Source organism: Oncorhynchus mykiss, chromosome 15 (assembly GCF_013265735.2).
Source record: "Oncorhynchus mykiss isolate Arlee chromosome 15, USDA_OmykA_1.1, whole genome shotgun sequence".
Classification (NCBI taxonomy): Eukaryota; Metazoa; Chordata; class Actinopteri; order Salmoniformes; family Salmonidae; genus Oncorhynchus; species Oncorhynchus mykiss.
Window position 1 is genome coordinate 28,198,149 of NC_048579.1, and position 19,736 is coordinate 28,217,884.

Consider the following 19,736-nt stretch of genomic DNA (forward strand, 5'->3'; position numbering starts at 1 on the left):
AGACATCTACTTTGTGCATGACACGAGTCATTTTTACAACAATTGTTTACAGACAGATTATTTCACTTATATTTCACTGTATCACAATTCCAGTGGGACAGAAGTTTACATACACTAAGTTGAATGTGCCTTTAAACAGCTTGGAAAATTCCAGAAAATTAAGTAATGGCTTTAGAAGCTTCCGATAGGCTAATTGACATAATTTGAGTCAATTGGAGGTGTACCTGTGGATATATTTCAAGGCCTACCTTCAAACTCAGGGCCTCTTTGCTTGACATCATGGGAATCAAAAGAAATCAGCCAAGACTTCAGAAAATAAATTGTAGACCTCCACAAGTCTGGTTCATCCTTGGGAGCAATTTCCAAATGCCTGAAGGTACCACATTTTTCTGTACAAACAATAGTACGCAAGTATAAACACCCATGGGACCACGTAGTCATCATACCGCTCAGGAAGTAGACGCGTTCTGTCTCCTAGAGATTAACGTACTTTGGTGCAAAAAGTGCAAATCAATCCCAGAACAACAGCAAAGGACCTTGTGAAGATGCTGGAAGAAACAGATACAAAAGTATATATATCCACAGTAAAAACGAGTGCTATATCGACATAACCTGAAAGGCCAGTCAGCAAGGAAGAAGCTACTGCTCCAAAACCGCCATTAAAAAGAGCCAGATTACGGTTTTCAACAGCACATAGGTACAAAGATAGTACTTTTTTGGAGAAATGTCCTCTGGTCTGATGAAACAAAAATATAACTGTTTGGCCATAATGACCATCGTTATGTTTGGAGGAAAAAGGGGGAGGCTTGCAAGCCGAAGAACACCATCCCAACCGTGAAGCACAGGGGTGGCAGCATCATGTTGTGGCGGTGCTTTGCTGCAGGAGGGACTGGTGCACTTCACAAAATGGATGGCATAATGAGATAGGAAAATTATGTGGATATATTGAAGCAACATCTCAAGACATCAGGAAGTTAAAGCTTGGTGGCAAATGGGTCTTCCAAATGGACAATGACCCCAAGCATACTTCCAAAGTTGTGGCAAAATGGCTTAAGGACGACAAAGTCAAGGTATTGGAGTGGCCATCACAAAGCCCTGACCTCAATCCAATAGAAGATTTGTGGGCAGAACTGAAAAAGCGTGTGCGAGCAAGGAGGCCTACAAACCTGACTCAGTTGCACCAGCTCTGTCAGGAGGAATGGGCCAAAATTCACCTAACTTATTGTGGAAAGCTTGTGGAAGGCTACCTGACACGTTTGACCCAAGTTAAACTATTTAAAGGCAATGCTACCAAATACTAATTGAGTATTCATTCTCTCTACTATTATTCTGCTATTTCACATTCTTAAAATAAAGTGGTGATCCTCAAAAAGAAAGGAGGACCAAGGCATTCTTCATATAATTAATTAAAATGCCTTTATTAGTATGGCATGTTCAATAGAAACAACGTTTTTTTTTAAAACTGACGCATTTCGGCTGGGAGTAGCTTGGCTAGGTGTGTCTAATCAATTTTGTAACCACTCCCTCTTCCAATTAGGGCTAATTGGAAAAGCTGTTCAAAAGAGGACATAGTATTCCTTTTTTTTTGTACTCCCTGATGAAGGCCATGCAGCCGAAACGCGTCAGTTTAAAAAAAACGTTGTTTCTATTGAACATGCCATACTAATAAAGGCATTTTAAATAATTATATGAAGAGTGCCTTGGTCCTCCTTCAATTTTGATGACCAATTTACCCCTTTTACCAAAGAGCACCTTCTATTTACCAAAATGTACTATTGTGTACCTTAGTAGCGCTTCCCTTCCTTCTCTTTCTAAAAGTGGTGATCCTAACTGACCTAAAACAGGGAATTTTTACTAGGATTAAATGTCAGGAATTGTGAAAACAACTGAGTTTAAATGTATTTGGCTAAGGTGTATGTAAACTTCCGACTTCAACTGTAGATTCTGGTCCATGTTGAGTACAATGCTTCCCACAGTTGTCAAGTTGGCTGGATGTCCTTTTGGGTGGTGGACCATTCTTGATACACACGGGAAACTGATGAGTGTGAAAAAACCCAGCAGCATTGCAGTTCTTGACACACTCAAACCAGTGCGCCTGGCACCTACTACCATACCCGGATCAAAGGCACTTAACTTTTGTCTTGCCCAATCACACTTTGAATGGCACACATACACAATCCAAGCCTTAATTGTCTCAAGGCTTTAAAATCCTTCTTTAACCTGTTTAACCCCCCCCCCCCCCCCCCCCCCATTTAGACTTATTAAAGTGGATTTAACAAGTGAATAAGGGATCAAAAAGGGATCGTAGCTCTCACTTGGATTCACCTGGTCAGTCAATGTTATGGAAAGAGAATTAACCCTAAACTACCCTAGCATTTTTTGCATTGTACAACATTGCTCTCTCTGTCCCTAACTCCACCTCCTGGCAGAACCAGGAAGTCCCTCCCCTTCCCACAAACTCTCTTCTGAGGAAACGAAACTTATTAGTCGCGGTGTTTGTCCGTGTGAAAGTGAGCAACAACCGTCCAGATGGCTCAACAGGGAATTCTGCTGGACCAGGACCAGTTCTGTTGTTCTGTCTGTCTGGATCTACTGAAGGAGCCAGTCACTATTCCCTGTGGACACAGTTACTGTAGGAGCTGTATTGAGGGCTGCTGGGATCAGGATGATCTGAAGGGGATCTACAGCTGTCCTCAGTGCAGACAGACCTTCACTCCAAGGCCTGCTCTGATAAAAAATATCATATTGACTGAAGTGGTGGAGAAACTGAAGAAGACAGGACTTCAGGCTGATCCCCCTGATCCGTGCTATGCTGGACCTGGAGATGTGGCGTGTGATTTCTGCAATGGGACCAGAAAGCAGAAAGCCCTCATGTCCTGTCTGGTGTGTCTGGTGTCTTCCTGCAAGACTCACCTCCAGCCTCACTATAGTGTCCCAGGACTCAAGAAGCACAAGCTGGTCAAAGCCTCCACACAGCTACAGGAGAACATCTGCTCCCGTCATGACGAACTGCTGAAGATTTACTGTCGTACCGATCAGAATTGTATCTGTTATCTGTGTATGGTGGATGATCATAAAGGCCATGATACAGTGTCAGCTGCAGCAGAGAGGACCGAGAAACAGGTTAGACCAGAATAACTTGTTGGTGACTCTGATAAACAAATAATGAAATATACAGCAGGAGAGCTGTTTGAATATGAGAAACATTTCTAATTAGTTACATGATTCTCTAAATGTATCACCATTTTTGCTGTAGTCACACATCCTCATTTTCTTTTGAGTCCAAAACTCAGTTTAAACTATGATATGAGTACTGTCAAATGCATAATAATTAAACTATCATAGATGCATAACTTTGCAAAGGGTCTTCTAATAAAATGTAATTGCTACCCACTATGGGCCCTGTATCGTAATTCTATACTATTGCACTACTGGACAAATAAACCTTGATAGCTCAATGAACAGTGTTTCTCCATAGAGTCAGCTGGTGATGAGTCAGCAGAAGCTACAGCAGAGAATCCAGGAGAGAGAGAAGGAGCTGAAGGAGCTCCAACAGGCTGTGGAGTCTCTCAAGGTAAATATTATTGACCAGGGCCCAGTTTTTCAAAATGTTAATCTGGATCGGGATATATTTTTTGGTTAAATCCACTTCAGTCAGTGTAGAAAAAGGGAAGGAAATAGGTTAAAGATGGATTTTTAAGCGTGGAGAAAATTGAGACATGGATTGTGTATATGTGCCATTCAGAGTGAATGGGCAAGACAACATATTTAAGTGCCTTTGAACGGGGTACGGTAGTAGGTGCCAGGCGCACCGGTTTGTGTCACGAATTGCAACCCTGCTGGGTTTTTCATGCTCAACAGTTTCCTGTGTGTATCATGAATGGTCCACCACCGCAAAGGACATCCAGCCATATTGACACAACTGTGGGAAGCATTGGAGACAACATGGGCCAACATCTCTGTGCAATGCTTTCTACACCTTGTAGTGTACATGCCCTGACAAATTGAAGCTGTTCTGAAGGCAAAAGGGGGTTACAAGTGCAACATAATATTAGGAAGTTGTTCTTAATGTTTTGTACAGTCAGTGAATAGTATTTGTTTTATGTGGGCCTCTATGAAGGGTTCTATCTAGAACCCTTATCTTCTACGTTTGACATTTTTCTGGAGGGTTGTGGGTAATTGTGAATCCCTGTTCTTTGCATTAGTTCACTTATGGTTGGTTGTACCTATGACTTTGATTGTTATTTTATTCTACTTGTATTGTTTCTGGGTTTATGTTTCTGAGTTTCGTTGGGGTGGCTAGACTGATACCATCAGTGAGAAAGCTTTTTCAGATGAAAAGGCCTCTAGGTAGAACCTTAATCCTCAGCGAAAAGAAAAATGTTTTAGGGAGAAATATATTCTACTTAACATGAAGCCTTCTCTTCTCTCCTTGTGTACTAACAGCACTCTGCACAGGCAGCAGTGGAGGACAGTGATCGGATCTTTACTGAGCTGATCCACTCCATTGAGAGAAGGTGCTCTGAGGTGAAGGAGTTGATCAGAGACCAGGAGAAGGCTCAAGTGAGTCAAGCTGATGGACTCTTGGAGCAACTGGAGCAGCAGATCGCTGAGCTGAGGAGGAGAAACGCTGAGCTGGAGCAGCTCTCTCACACAGAGGATCACATCCATTTCCTCCAGGTAACTAAACTTCCTTGTTACAGGTGATACATAAATGTACTTGTGAAACTGTACATTGGATCAATTATACTTCCTTCTCTATATCAGTATTCATGTTACCTGACATATGTAAAACATATTTAATCACGAAAACATTGTCAATTATCTACTCTCGCTCTGTCTCTCTCTCCAACACTCTTCATCTCTGTCTCTCTACAGAGTTATCAGTCCCTCTCCAGTCCCAGTGTCTCTTCAGACTTACCCAGCATCGTTATCCATCCTCAGTACTTTGTAGATGTCAATAAGACTGTTTCTGATGTCAGAGAGAGACTAGAAGGCGTCCTTAAAGGAGAATGGACCAAGATCTCCACCACAGGTGAGTTGAAAATAATACTAACACAATACATAGTGAAAGAACATCTAGTTTAGACCAATCAGAGGTCCTATAGTCATCACTTTATACATGTGCAATATGGTATGCTGATAATATTCTCTCTCTCTCTTTGAATGTCTGTTTCTGTAGTAAATTCTGTGGATATCTTACTGCCTCCAGAGCCCAAGACTAGAGAACGTTTCTTACAATGTGAGTTTCTTCACCAAGTAACTAACGGTCTCTTTTTTCTGACACTATTCACAAACCTTGTGATATATTAATAGTAGATACTGCTCACATTGATTTCTGCTCTGCTGTAATCAAAGACAGGGTAGATACAGTACAGTATGTGCCTTAACTTACTGTTCTAACTCCCCTCATTGGTCTCTGCTCTGTTCTTCTCCCAGATTCCTGTCAGCTCACACTGGACCCAAACACAGCACAGAAATCCCTCTCTCTGTCTGAGGGAAACAGAAAGGTGACAGTTGTTAAGGCTGTTAACGATCCGAATCCTGACCATCCAGACAGATTCACTGGTTGGTGGCAGGTCCTTTGTAGAGAGGGTCTGTCTGGACGCTGTTACTGGGAGGTGGAGTTTCATCATGGGACTGTTTTTATAGCAGTCTCATATAAAGACATAAGTAGAGTAGGGAAGGTTAATGGCTCTAGATTTGGATACAATGACAAGTCTTGGGGTTTAGAGTTATCTGGTAATGGTTATAGTTTCAGACACAATAATGTTGAGACTAAAGTATCAGGCCCTCAGTCCTCCAGAGTAGGAGTGTACCTGGATCACAAGGTAGGTATTCTGTCCTTCTACAGCATCTCTGACACAATGACCCTCCTCCACAGAGTCGAAACCACGTTCACTAAACCCCTCTATCCTGGGTTATGTGTTTGGTACAAAAATGATTCTGCTGAGCTGTGTAAACTGTAGAGTTCCCCATATTAGAGGGATGGTTAATGCTCTTATAGTCTGGTATGTAGAATAATTGTTCTGAGTGATATCATCTTAATTGTAGTGTATGTTTCAATCTTATACATTCACATTGATGTATTATCACTTTGATGTACATTCTGAATAACAACCGCTGTATTGTATCTTGTTCAATGAGTTGTGTTATTATTTACCTATTGATCCTTGAATTTGAATCTGTCGAATGTCCTCAAATATATCTAAGGCCTATATATTGTATATCAATCTGGTGCTAAACAATCACTACTCAATCAATTACCCAGCAGATGGTGATATGGCAAAATCAAATCAAATCAAATGATTCCACGTTTTTTGATTGACAGTACCTCTGCCTCTCAGTAAACCACCAAAATAAACTAGATTTCTGTATTTTTGTCCTTAAGTTTTATGTTCTAAACTACTTGAGTGACAATGCAATTAAATAACCTTATATTTAGCAGCAGTGTGTATGCGTGTGTGTGTGTGTGCCTGCGAGTGGGGTGCATGTGTGGTGAGGTACGTGTGTGTGTGTCAGGGGGGCCGTGTCTACCCTGACACTAGGTGAATGTTTACTCCATTTTATTTCATTCATGATCATTAAGTAAAATATAAGCGAGCTAGAAGACTTCACTTTGGATTCATTCTTTGAAATCCTTTATTTTAAAGTTAACCGAGGATGAAGGTCTACTGCACTTTATACAAACAACTATACAACATGGTCCGAGTCTTTTATAAGACTAGGCATTTGTCCTGTTCTGTTTCCATAGCTGTACCATTTAAGAGAGAATGTGATTGGTCAGGCTATGGCCAAAGCACAACGATTCATCATATCAAAGGATATTTGCATGTGGACATTGAACTAAACTCTTAAATAGCTCAAAATAGCATTTAATCTGTCCCTTCTTACAATCGCAGTATTTTTGAAAAGGTATAGAAACATGCTACATTCATAGACAGCTCTATTTGCCTCTCATTTTGAATAACGACTCCATTAAACGGACATTGAAATAGTGATGGTTTTCATTATTTCTCATCCTGCATTAATACCCTTTAGTTTATCTAGTGAACTCTAATGTAGACATCAGAAAAAGAACACATTTGGTGTAGGAACACAATGTACCTTTTAATGGTTCATTGTATATTGGCTACCCATAATACTCATACCCATAATAGTATACAATGAATTCTGGACACAGAGGTATATCAATCATTCACTTTACATTATGTTTCAATATCCAGTATACATTTATATCTGGATAATATGTAGTAAACAGGACTTCAGGCTTCGACCAGAAAACCCTCGTGTTTAGTCCAGGATCACAATGCATGTTACTGGAGCAACCCCTGAGAATAATTGTTACCTCTCTAAACATATGGCTCTGGAGGAAAGTGTGTTGAAATAGCAGTGGGCTGGATTCCAACCCAGGCTGCAGAAGTATATGTCACAAAGCAGCGTAGACCTGTAAACCAGCCGAAACAACAGGATATTCATTATTGCATCGGACGACATTCCTCTATCTCCCTCCCGCTAACTAACCCCACCTTCTGGCAGAACCAGGAAGCCCCTCCCCCTCCCACGAACTTTCTTCTGGGGAAACAAAACTTATCTGAATCTCGGTGCCGTTTGTCCGTGTGAAAGTGAGCAACAACCGTCCAAATGGCTCAGCAGGCAGTTCTGCTGGACCAGGACCAGTTCTCTTGTTCTGTCTGTCTGGATCTACTGAAGGAGCCAGTCACTATTCCCTGTGGACACAGTTACTGTAGGAGCTGTATTGAGGGCTGCTGGGATCAGGATGATCTGAAGGTGATCTACAGCTGTCCTCAGTGCAGACAGACCTTCACTCCAAGGCCTGCTCTGAGAAAAAATAACATGTTGGCTGAAGTGGTGGAGAAACTGAAGAAGACAGGACTTCAGGCTGCTCCCCCTGATCTGTGCTATGCTGGACCTGGAGATGTGGCGTGTGATTTCTGCACTGGGACCAGAAAGCAGAAAGCCCTCATGTCCTGTCTGGTGTGTCTGGTGTCTTCCTGCGAGACTCACCTCCAGCCTCACTATAGTGTCCCAGGACTAAAGAAGCACAAGCTGGTCAAAGCCTCCACACAGCTACAGGAGAACATCTGCTCTCATCATGACGAACTGCTGAAGATTTACTGTCGTACCGATCAGAATTGTATCTGTTATCTGTGTATGGTGGATGATCATAAAGGCCATGATACAGTGTCAGCTGCAGCGGAGAGGACCGAGAAACAGGTTAGACCAGAATAACTTGTTGGTGACTCTGATAAACAAATAATTAAATATACAGCAGGAGAGCTGTTTGAATATGAGATAAACACATATAATTAGTTACATGAAAAACATTGTCTAAATGTATCACCATTAGCTGTTGTCACACACCATCATTTTCTTTTGAGTCCAAAGTTCTGTTTAAACTATATGATATGAGTACTGTAAAGAAACATAATAATTCAACTAACAACATAGATAAATAATTTTGCAGTGGGACTTCTATTACAATTTAAATTATACTCTATATGGCCCTATATCATAATACTATATTATTGCACTACTGGACAAATAAACCTTGATAGCTCAATGAACAGTGTTTCTCCATAGAGTCAGCTGGTGATGAGTCAACAGAATCTCCAGGAGAGAATCCAGGAGAGAGAGAAGGAGCTGAAGGAGCTCCAACAGGCTGTGGAGTCTCTCAAGGTAAGTATTATTGACCAGGGGCCAGTTTTTCCAAAAATTCAATCTGGATCATTATTCTTTTTTTTGCAATTCATGATCAGATCTCTCTACCTGTTTCTTGGGCCAGTTTCCTGGACTGGTTATGGTACTACTTCTACGCTGTCATAGGGACACAGAGATGAGTAAACTAAATGCATAAAGGTACCTAGATTAAAGAGAGACATATAACAATTGACGAAGAAACTAGACTGCGGTCAATTTAACATAATGAACCTTTGTTTTTCGTTTTTTTAAACCTCCTCCCCTTAGTTACATTGACATGTATTCGTTGTCGTGCCTTTTACCTTTCTAAATCCACCCTGAATCCACCGTTTCCAGTGGGATTAAGATCATCCTGATTATCAGCATTAAAACCATCCTAATCACTATTTTTGAGATTAGAAAAATGCTAAAACTACTTTTAATCCTGATTAAAGGTCAGATTGGATTACCAAATTAGAATCCCTATCCAGAAGATCAGAATATAAATTGTAAATGTTGAAAAACACAATTCTAACATTTAATCCTATCCGATTTCCGAAATCCGATCAGATAACTTTTTAAAAACTTGGCCCAGAGGACTGGAGATGCACCACTTCATAGTGAAATTCTTACCTACAAACACTTTCCCAAAAATGCAGAGTTAAAAAGTAAGAAAACTGTACTATTAAAAAAAAAAAGTATATAGTAACACAATTAAATAACAATAATGAGGCTATTACAAGGAATACCGGTACCCAGTCAATGTGCAGGGGTACGAGGTACTTGAGGTAACTGAGGTAATATACACTTAGTGTACAAAACATTAAGGATGCCTGCTCTTTCCATTATATAGACTGACCAGGTGAATCCAGGTGAAAGCTATGATCCCTCATTGATGTCACTTGTGAAATCCACTTCAGTCAGTGTAGATGAAGGGGAGGAGACAGGTTAAAGAAGGATTTTTAAACCTTGAGACAATTGAGACATGGATTGTGTGTGTGTGTGTGTGTGTGTGTGTGTGTGTGTGTGTGTGTGTGTGTGTGTGTCATTCAGAAGGTGAATGGGAAAGACAACAGATTGAAGTGCCTTTGATCGGGGTATGGTTGTATGTAGGTGCACTGGTTTTTGTCACGAACTGCAACGCTGCTGGGTGTTTCATGCTCAACAGTTTCCTGTGTGTATCAAGAATGGTCCACCACCCAAAGGATATGCAGCCAACTGTGGGAAGCATTGGAGACAACAAGGGTCACATCCCTGTGGAAGTCTTTCGACAGCTTGTAGTGTCCATGTTTCAAGGCTGTTCAGAGGGCAAGGGGGAGGGGGGAGGGGGGGGTGTCAAGTGCAACACAATATTAAGGTGTTCTTAATGTTTTGTACAATCAGTGAATAGTATTTATGTGGGCCTCTATGAAGGTTTCTACCTAGAACCCTTTAACTTCTAGGTTGTACATTTTGCTGGAGGGTTGGGTTGTGGGTAATTGGGAATATCTGTTCTTTGCATTAGTTCACTTACAGTTGGTTGTACCTATGATTTTGATTGTTGTTTATTCTACTTGTTCCTGGGTTTCATTGGGGTGGCTAGACTGATACCATCAGTGAGAAAGCTTATTCAGATGAAAAGGCTTCTAGGTAGAACCTTATTCCTCTGTAATAAAATGGCCTGGGGAAAAAGTATTTGACTTAATATGGAGCCTTCTCTTCTCTCTTTGTGTCTGAACAGCACTCTGCACAGGCAGCAGTGGAGGACAGTGATAGGATCTTTACTGAGCTGATCCACTCCATTGAGAGAAGGTGCTCTGAGGTGAAGGAGCTGATCAGAGACCAGGAGAAGGCTCAAGTGAGTCAAGCTGATGGACTCCTGGAGCATCTGGAGCAGGAGATAACTGAGCTGAGGAGGAGAAACGCTGAGCTGGAGCAGCTCTCACACACAGAGGATCACATCCATTTCCTCCAGGTACCTAAACTTCCTTGAAACAGGTGATACAGAAATAAACTTGTTGTGAAACTATACATTTTGTCTATTATATTTAATTCTGTATATTTGTAGTCATGATTGCTGACATCTGTTATTAATAAAAATATTAGAGAACAAAAAAAACATGTTTTCAATTATTCTCTCTCTCTCGCTCTCTCTTTCTCTCCAGAGTTATCTGTCTCTCTCCAGTCCCAGTGTCTCTTCAGACTCACCCAGCATTGATAAACGTCCTCAGTTCCTTGGAGATATGAAAATGGCTGTTTCTGATGTCAGAGAGAAACTAGAAGACTTCCTTAAAGGAGAATGGATCAAGATCTCCACCATAGGTGGGTTTAAAGTAATACTAACACAATACATAAGAACACCTACTTCAGACCATGTACAACACGATATGTTGATAATATTTTGTATCTTTGTAGTGAATTCAGTGAATGAAGTACTGTCTCCAGAGCCCAAGAACAGAGAACACTTCTTACAATGTAAGTTTCTTCATCAAGTCTCTTTTTTTCTGACACTCCTCACAAACATTGTGATATTTCAATCGTAGATACAGCTCTCGTTGATCTCTGCTCTGCTGTTCTGCTCTGCTGTAATCAAAGACAGGGTAGATACAGTACAGTATGTGCCTTAACTTACTGTTCTAACTCCCCTCATTGGTCTCTGCTCTGCTCTTCTCCCAGATTCCTGTCAGCTCACACTGGACCCAAACACAGCACAGAAATCCCTCTCTCTGTCTGAGGGAAACAGAAAGGTGACAGTTGTTAATGCTGTTAACGATCCGAATCCTGACCATCCAGACAGATTCACTGATTGGTGGCAGGTCCTTTGTAGAGAGGGTCTGTCTGGACGCTGTTACTGGGAGGTGGAGGGTCATCATGGGACTGTTTTTACAGCAGTCTCATATAAAGACATAAGTAGAATACGGATGGTTAATGATTCCAGATTCGGATACAATGACAAGTCTTGGGGTTTAGAGTGCTCTAGTAATGGTTATCGTTTCAGACACAATAATATTGAGACTAAAGTATCAGGCCCTCAGTCCTCCAGAGTAGGAGTGTACCTGGATCACAAGGCAGGTACTCTGTCCTTCTACAGCGTCTCTGACACAATGACCCTCCTCCACACAGTCGAAACCACGTTCACTAAACCCCTCTATCCTGGGATATGGGTTGGGTACAAAAATGAGTCTGCTGTGCTGTGTAAACTGTAGAGTTCCCCATATTAGAATGATGGTTAATGCTCTTATAGTTTGGTATGTACAATTTATTTTGATTGATTTAATCTTTAATTTAGTCTAGGTTTAAATCACATCCATATTGATGTATTCTCACTTTGATGAAGTCTAAACTAAAAAACGACTGCTGTATTGTCTTTTTGTTTTAAAGAAAGATTCTTTGTTCATTTCAATCAATTGTATTATAAGTTTAGTTTAGTTTTCTCAAATCTATCCAGGCCTATGTACTGTATATACTCTGATGTTGCAGATTTACTACTCAATCAACCGTCCAGCAGATGGAGATATACTGTAACAAACAATACAATATTAAACATGTCTTGATTTACCTCTTGCCACTCAGCAAACCACCAACAATAAACAATTTTTCTATATTTTCATTTTTGAGTGTTTATGCTAATAAACGACATGACTAACTAAAGAAAATTATTTTTAGCAGCAGAGTGTGTGTGTGAGCGTGTGTGTGTTTGGGTTTTACTATCCTTGTGGGGACCAGAAGTCCGGTCCCCAAAAGGATAAAGGCTTTTTTAGGCTTAGGGCTTAGGTTTAGGGTTAGGGTTACAATTAGGGTCAGGGGTTAGGGTTTTTGGTGTGTGTGTGTGGAGGGGTTAACTGAGGAGGAGGACAAACTACTGCCATTTATACAAACAACATAAACTTAGCAAGACGTTACATTTGTCCTGTTCTGGTTCCTTAGATGTACTATTTGAAACAGAATGTGATTGGTCAGGCAGTGGCCACTGCACAAAAGTTCTCTCTCAATAAACTTCTCCCTGTTACTACGACACATTCATCAGATCAAGGGCTATTTGCATGTGGATATAGAATTACCCTTTTAAAGCGCTTTTTACATTCTGTAGTATCTTTTTGAAGGGAACATGCTACATTCATAGACAGCTCTATTTGCCTCTCATTTTGAATAACGACTCCAGAAAACGGACATTGAAATAGTGATGGTTTTCATTATTTCTCATCCTGCATTAGTACCCTTTAGTTTATCTAGTGAACTCTAATGTAGACATCAGAAAAAGAACACATTTGGTCTAGGAACACAATGTACCTTTTAATGGTTCATTGTATATTGGCTACCCATAATAGTCATACCCACAACAGTATACAATGCATTATTCACTTTACATTACGCATCAATATCCAGTATACATTTATGTCTGGCTAATATGTAGTAAGCTTGTTAAAGTATGTGAATAGGCTGCTGTAGGGGTTTAGTCCTGGATCACAATGCATGTTACTGGAACTTCCCCTGTTGGAAAGGAATTGTTACCTCTAAATATATGGCTCTGGAGGAAAGTGTTGAAATAGTAGTGGGCTGGATTCCAACCCATGCTGCAGAAGTATATGTTGCAAAGCAGCTTAGACCCCTAAACAACCCTAAGACACAGGATATTCATTATTGCATTGGACTACATTCCTCTCGATCTCCCTCCCTCTAACTAACCCCACCTCCTGGCAGAATCACGAAGTCCCTCCCCTTCCCACAAACTCTATTCTGAGAAAACGAAACTTATCTGAGTCGCGGTGTTTTATCTGTGTGAAAGTGAACAACAGTCCAAATGGCTCAGCAGGCAGTTCTGCTGGACCAGGACCAGTTCTGTTGTTCTGTCTGTCTGGATCTACTGAAGGAGCCCGTAGCTATTCCCTGTGGACACAGTTACTGTAGGAGCTGTATTGAGGGCTGCTGGGATCAGGATGATCTGAAGGGGGTCTACAGCTGTCCTCAGTGCAGACAGACCTTCACTCCAAGGCCTGCTCTGATGAAAAACACCATATTGACTGAAGTGGTGGAGAAACTGAAGAAGACAGGACTTCAGGCTGCTCCCCCTGATCGGTGCTATGCTGGACCTGGAGATGTGGCGTGTGATTTCTGCACTGGGACCAGAAAGCAGAAAGCCCTCATGTCCTGTCTAGTGTGTCTGGTGTCTTCCTGCAAGACTCACCTCCAGCCTCACTATAGTGTCCCTGCACTAAAGAAGCACAAGCTGGTCAAAGCCTCCACACAGCTACAGGAGAACATCTGCTCCCGTCATGACGAACTGCTGAAGATTTACTGTCGTACCGATCAGAATTGTATCTGTTATCTGTGTATGGTGGATGATCATAAAGGCCATGATGATACAGTGTCAGCTGCAGCGGAAAGGACCGAGAAACAGGTTAGACCAGAATAACTTGTTGGTGACTCTGATGAACAAATAATGAAATATACAGTAGGAAATCTGTTTGAATATAAAGATATATATATATATATATATAAACATGTATAATTAGTTTCATGAAAAATCATCTCTAAATGTATCGTAATTTTCTGTTGTTATACACCATCATTTTCTTAAGAGTCCAAAATTCAGATTAAGCTATATGATATGAGTACTGTAAACAAACATAATATTTCCACTAAAATCATAGATGTATAATTTTGCAAAGGGGCTTCTATTACAATATAATTCTTACTAAATCATAATACTATATTATTGCACTACTGGACAAATAAACCTTGATAGCTCAATGAACAGTGTTTCTCCATAGAGTCAGCTGGTGATGAGTCAGCAGAAGCTACAGCAGAGAATCCAGGAGAGAGAGAAGGAGCTGAAGGAGCTCCAACAGGCTGTGGAGTCTCTCAAGGTAAGTATTATTGACCAGGGACCAGTTTTAAAAATAAAAATCTGGATTATAATCTGGATTCTGTAGTGCTATTATTTATTTTTTGATTCCATGATCAGATCTCTGTCTACCTGTTTTATGGGCCAGTTTCCTGGACTGGTTATGGTACTACTTCTACACTGTCATAGGGAAACAGAGATGAGTAAACTAAATGCATAAAGGTACCTAGATTAAAAAGAGACATTTACCAATTGACCACATACCTATTATGTGGTCCATTTAGTTTTTAGTTAGTTCCATTGAAATATATTAGTTGTAGTGCCTTTCACCTTTTTTAAATCCATCCTGAATCCACCGTTTCCTGTGGGATTAAGATAATCAACATTTTCGGGATCAAAACTATCCTAATCACTAACTTTGAGATTAGAAAAATGCAAAAACTGCTTTTAATTCTGGTAAAGGTCAGATTGGATTACCACATTCAGATATATAAGAGGGTGCCAACCGATTATGTTTTTTTTGTTTGTTTATTTGCGTTGTTTGTAACCTATTTTGGTACTTATTTTATACATAATGTTGACGCTACCGTCTCTTATGACCTGAAAGAACTTCTGGACATCAGGACTGCGATTATTGCGACTTTGTTTCCTTCAACGAGTCTGACGAGGCCAACGCGAACGATATACTGCTTTCGATATACTGCTTTCTCGGGAACATGCCTTGATCTCCTAGGATTTGCGTGAAGATGAGGTGGAAAAAAGGGCCGGAGAACGGGCTGCATGCTCGGCCTCCGACCGCAAGGCACTACAGAGGGTGCGTACGGCCCAGCACATCACTGGGGCCAAGCTTCCTGCCATCCAGGACCTCTATACCAGGCGGTGTCTGAGGAAGGCATAAAAAATGGTCAAAGTCTGAAGCCACCCGTCATAGACTGGTCTCTCTGCTACTACACGGCAAGTTGTACCGGAGCACCAAGTCTAGGTCCAAAAGGCTTCTTAACAGCTTCTACCCCCAAGCCATAAGACTCCTGAATAGCTATTCAAATGCCTACCCAGACTATTTGCATTGTATGCAAAGAACAGGGATTCCCCACTTTTACCTTCTCTTCTCTCTTTGTGTCTGAACAGCACTCTGCACAGGCAGCAGTGGAGGACAGTGATAGGATCTTTACTGAGCTGATCCACTCCATTGAGAGAAGGCGCTCTGAGTTGAAGGAGTTGATCAGAGACCAGGTGAGTCAAGCTGATGGACTCCTGGAGCAACTGGAGCAGGAGATAGCTGAGCTGAGGAGGAGAAACGCTGAGCTGGAGCAGCTCTCACACACAGAGGATCACATCCATTTCCTCCAGGTAACTAAACTGCCTTGATACAGGTGATACAGAAATTAACTTATTGTGAAACTGTAGATTTTGTCAATTTTTCTATATTCTTTATATCAGTATTCATGTTTTCTGACATCTATAAAATAACATATGATCACAAAATACAGTCATCTGCTCTCTTTCTCACTCTTCTTTCGCTCTCTCTCACTCTCTCTCACTCTCACTCTCTCTCTGTCTCTCTACAGAGTTATCAGTCTCTCTCCAGTCCCAGTGTCTCTTCAGACTTACCCAGCATCGTTATTCATCCTCTTCAGTACTTTGGAGATGTGAAAACGGCTGTTTCTGATGTCAGAGAGAAACTGGAAGACTTCCTTAAAGGAGAATGGACCAAGATCTCCACCACAGGTGAGTTGAAAATAATACTAACACAATACATAGTGTAAGAACATCTAATTAAGACCAATCAGAGGTCCTATAGTCATCACTTTATACATGTGCAATATGTTATGCTGATAATATTCTCTCTCTCCGTAAATGTCTGTGTGTTTGTAGTGAATTCAGTGGATGTTTTACTGCCTCCAGAGCCCAAGACTAGAGAACGTTTCTTACAATGTGAGTTTCTTCACCAAGTAACTAACGGTCTCTTTTTTCTGACACTCCTCACAAACCTTGTGATATATTAATAGTAGATACTGCTCACATTGATCTCTGCTCTGCTGTAATCAAAGACAGGGTAGATACAGTGCAGTATGTGCCTTAACTTACTGTTCTAACTCCCCTCATTGGTCTCTGCTCTGCTCTTCTCCCAGATTCCTGTCAGCTCACACTGGACCCAAATACAGCACAGAAATCCCTCTCTATGTCTGAGGGAAACAGAAAGGTGACAGTTGTTAATGCTGTTAACGATCCAAATCCTGACCATCCAGACAGATTCACTGGTTGGTGGCAGGTCCTTTGTAGAGAGGGTCTGTCTGGACGCTGTAACTGGGAGGTGGAGTACAAGTAGAATATGGATGGTTAATGATTCCAGATTCGGATACAATGACAAGTCTTGGAGTTTAGAGTGCTCAAGTAATGATAATAGTTTCAGACACAATAATGTTGAGACTAAAGTATCAGGCCCTCAGTCCTCCAGTGTAGGAGTGAACCTGGTTCACAAGGCAGGTATTCTGACCTTCTTCAGCATCTCTGACACAATGACCCTCCTTCACAGAGTCCAAACCACGTTCACTAAACATCTCTATCATGGGATATGGGTTGGGAACCAAAATAATTCTGCTGAGCTGTGTAAACCACAAGATTTATTTTGCCTCTAGAGTTCCCCATATTAGAATGATGGTAAATTCTCTTTTAGTCTGGTATGTACAATTATTTTTGAAGTGATTGAATCTTTATGTTAGTATAGGTTTTAATCACATTCATATTGATCTATTCTCTCTTTGATGAAGTCTAAACGAAACTACTGCTGTGTTGATATCTTTTCTCAATAATGTGGAAGGACCACCAGAGGGCAGGCTGCTCCCACGGACAGTTGCCCAGCCCGACATGTGAGTCAAGGTGATCAGAGGCAATTAAGCGCAGCTGACGGTATTAATGAGCTATTCTATTTCCCCTACAAGAGAGAGGAGGGAGCCAGCAGAGAGGAGAGAAGAGGGAACCATCCGAGAGGAGAGGTGAGGTGGGAACCAGCAGAGAGGAGAGGAGAGGAGGGAACCAGCGGAGCGAAGAGAAGAGGTGAGGTGGGAACCAGCAGAGAGGAGGGAACCAGCAGAGCGGAGAGGAGAGGAGGGAACCAGCAGAGAGGAGGGAACCAGCAGAGAGGAGGGAACCAGCAGAGAGGAGGGAACCAGCAGAGAGGAGAGGAGGGAACCAGCAGAGGGAAGATGATGGACCTTTTGGAAGGGATAAGAAGGGTACAAACTACCTATTGGGACCAGCAATCACAGATCCGGACCACCAACCGAAGGGACCTTTTCACGGACTAATCGTATAGGTGGTAATTTCTGTTCTAATTTAAAGATACTCTTTATGTTCCTTGTCATTGTAAAGAAGAAGATTTGTGTTTTCCTTGGGAGATCATCCTTGATTGTGTTGGATTGTTTTAAGAGGAAAAAATGATCTCCGTAGAGAAATTTGTTCAATTTTAAGGAAACCTGCTCCTGATTAGTTTATTCCACCTTTCCGCTTTAGAGCAACCTCAAAGGACCTGGTTCGCTCACAATAATAAAAAAGATTGTTTGTTCATTTCAATAAGTTGTATTATTATTTATCCTTGAAATGGAATGTTTCATTTTCAGAAATCTATGTCGGCCTATGTTGGCTTCCAGCTTGAAATATACTTATTCATGTTACCATACTAGAACATATCAATTACTGTACATGTATAAGGAATGTATCGGTTGGGGTCAATGGAGGGTGGATAAAAACTAGGTGTATGGAAAGTTACTGAGTGAGGAAGGGGGAGTGCACAAAGTTTACACTCTGTAAAAAAAAATATGGTATTGTTAAATGTATGGCTCCTAAGGAGGGAGGCAAAGGGCAACAGTTTGGTTTCAGTCACTGGTAAGGTAGGACAGCCATGGAGGAGTGAGGAATTCGGCTTGAGGTCAGGTCTGATGAAGTGAGAAGGAACAGTCCTATTACACACACACACACTTCCAAGCCCACAAAGGTTCTAGCATCAGGCAGGGCCATGACTGCACTAGAGAGAGGATCCAACTAAGTTCCTGACAAGCAACAGAGATGTGTTGTCTGTTAGGATGTTGGGTCCGCCTAGAAGGAGGATATAAATATACAGTACCAGTCAAACGTTTGGACACCTAATTTCTTTATTTTTTACTATTTTCTACATTGTAGAATAGTTGTGACTTAAACTATGAAATAACACACATGGAATCATGTAGTAACCAAAAAAAGTGTTAAACAAATCAAAATGTATTTTATATTTGAGGTTCTTCAAAGTTGCCACCCTTTGCCTTGACAGCATTGCATATGCTTAGTTCAACTGTCACACTCCACGAGACCCCAAAATATAAGCTAAACATTGTAAATGTAAACAAACACTGTATAGCCTCATAACATGGTTAAAACAATTTTGATATCATGGTTGGTCAATCCTTAGCTCCCATAGCTCAGAAACAAAGAGAGAAGAGAAGGCTCCATGTTAAGTAGAATAGATGGCGTCATGAGGAAGGAAAATTGTTGATATATTGAAGCAACATCAAGACATCAGTCAGGAAGTTAAATCTTGGTCGCAAATGGACAATGACCCCAAGCATACTTCCAAAGTTGTGGCAAAATGGCTTAAGGACAACAAAGTCAAGGTATTGGAGTGGCCATCACAAAGCCCTGACCTCAATCCTATAGAAAATGTGTGGGCAGAACTGAAAAAGCGTGTGCGAGCAAGGAGGCCTATAAATCTGACTCAGGAGGAATGGGCCAAAATTCACCAAAACATTTGACCCAAGTTAAACAATTTAAAGGCAATGCTACCAAATACTAATTGAGTGTTTGTAAACTTCGGAACCACTGGGAATGTGATGAAATAAATAAAAGCTGAAAGAAATCATTCTCTCTACTATTATTCTGACATTTCACATTCTTAAAATAAAGTGGTGATCCTAACTGACCTAAGACAGGGAATTTTTACGAGGATTAAATGTCAGGAATTGTAAAAAAAAAAAAAAATGTAAATGAGTTTAAATGTATTTGGTTAAGGTGTTTGTAAACTCCCGACTTCAACTGTATGCATTTAGTCAATTATACTTTATTCTCCATATCAGTATTCATGTTTTCTGACATTAATACAAAAAAAATTATCACAAAAACATTGTGTAAATTATCTGCTCTCTCTCTCTCATTCTCTCACTCTCTCACACTCTCTCTCAAG

General features: G+C 40.9%; 2 protein-coding genes across 5 annotated transcripts; both read left to right on the top strand.

Moving 5' to 3' along the window:
• Positions 1 to 2,463: 2,463 nt before the first annotated feature.
• LOC110489931 (tripartite motif-containing protein 16-like) lies at positions 2,464 to 6,141 on the top strand. Its single transcript, XM_036944221.1, has 6 exons — positions 2,464 to 3,123; positions 3,479 to 3,574; positions 4,447 to 4,680; positions 4,879 to 5,035; positions 5,183 to 5,242; positions 5,440 to 6,141. Exons 1-6 carry the CDS (start codon positions 2,530 to 2,532, stop codon positions 5,967 to 5,969), a joined length of 1,671 nt encoding a protein of 556 aa, XP_036800116.1. The 5' UTR covers positions 2,464 to 2,529; the 3' UTR covers positions 5,970 to 6,141.
• A 1,427-nt stretch (positions 6,142 to 7,568) lies between these two features.
• On the top strand, positions 7,569 to 18,097 carry LOC110489932 (tripartite motif-containing protein 16-like). 4 transcript variants are annotated; one of them, XM_036944224.1, is made up of 7 exons: positions 7,585 to 8,238; positions 14,451 to 14,546; positions 15,653 to 15,874; positions 16,093 to 16,252; positions 16,400 to 16,459; positions 16,657 to 16,727; positions 17,467 to 18,097. In XM_036944224.1, exons 1-7 carry the CDS (start codon positions 7,645 to 7,647, stop codon positions 17,830 to 17,832), a joined length of 1,569 nt encoding a protein of 522 aa, XP_036800119.1. In that variant the 5' UTR covers positions 7,585 to 7,644; the 3' UTR covers positions 17,833 to 18,097. The 4 variants fall into 4 exon arrangements, with proteins under 4 accessions (XP_036800120.1, XP_036800119.1, XP_021418622.2 ...); XM_036944223.1 differs by lacking the exon at positions 7,585 to 8,238 and adding an exon at positions 13,410 to 14,077; XM_036944225.1 differs by lacking the exons at positions 14,451 to 14,546; positions 15,653 to 15,874; positions 16,093 to 16,252; positions 16,400 to 16,459; positions 17,467 to 18,097 and adding exons at positions 8,605 to 8,700; positions 10,421 to 10,654; positions 10,845 to 11,001; positions 11,095 to 11,154 and having other exon boundaries at positions 7,569 to 8,238; positions 16,657 to 17,203.
• Positions 18,098 to 19,736: the final 1,639 nt, after the last annotated feature.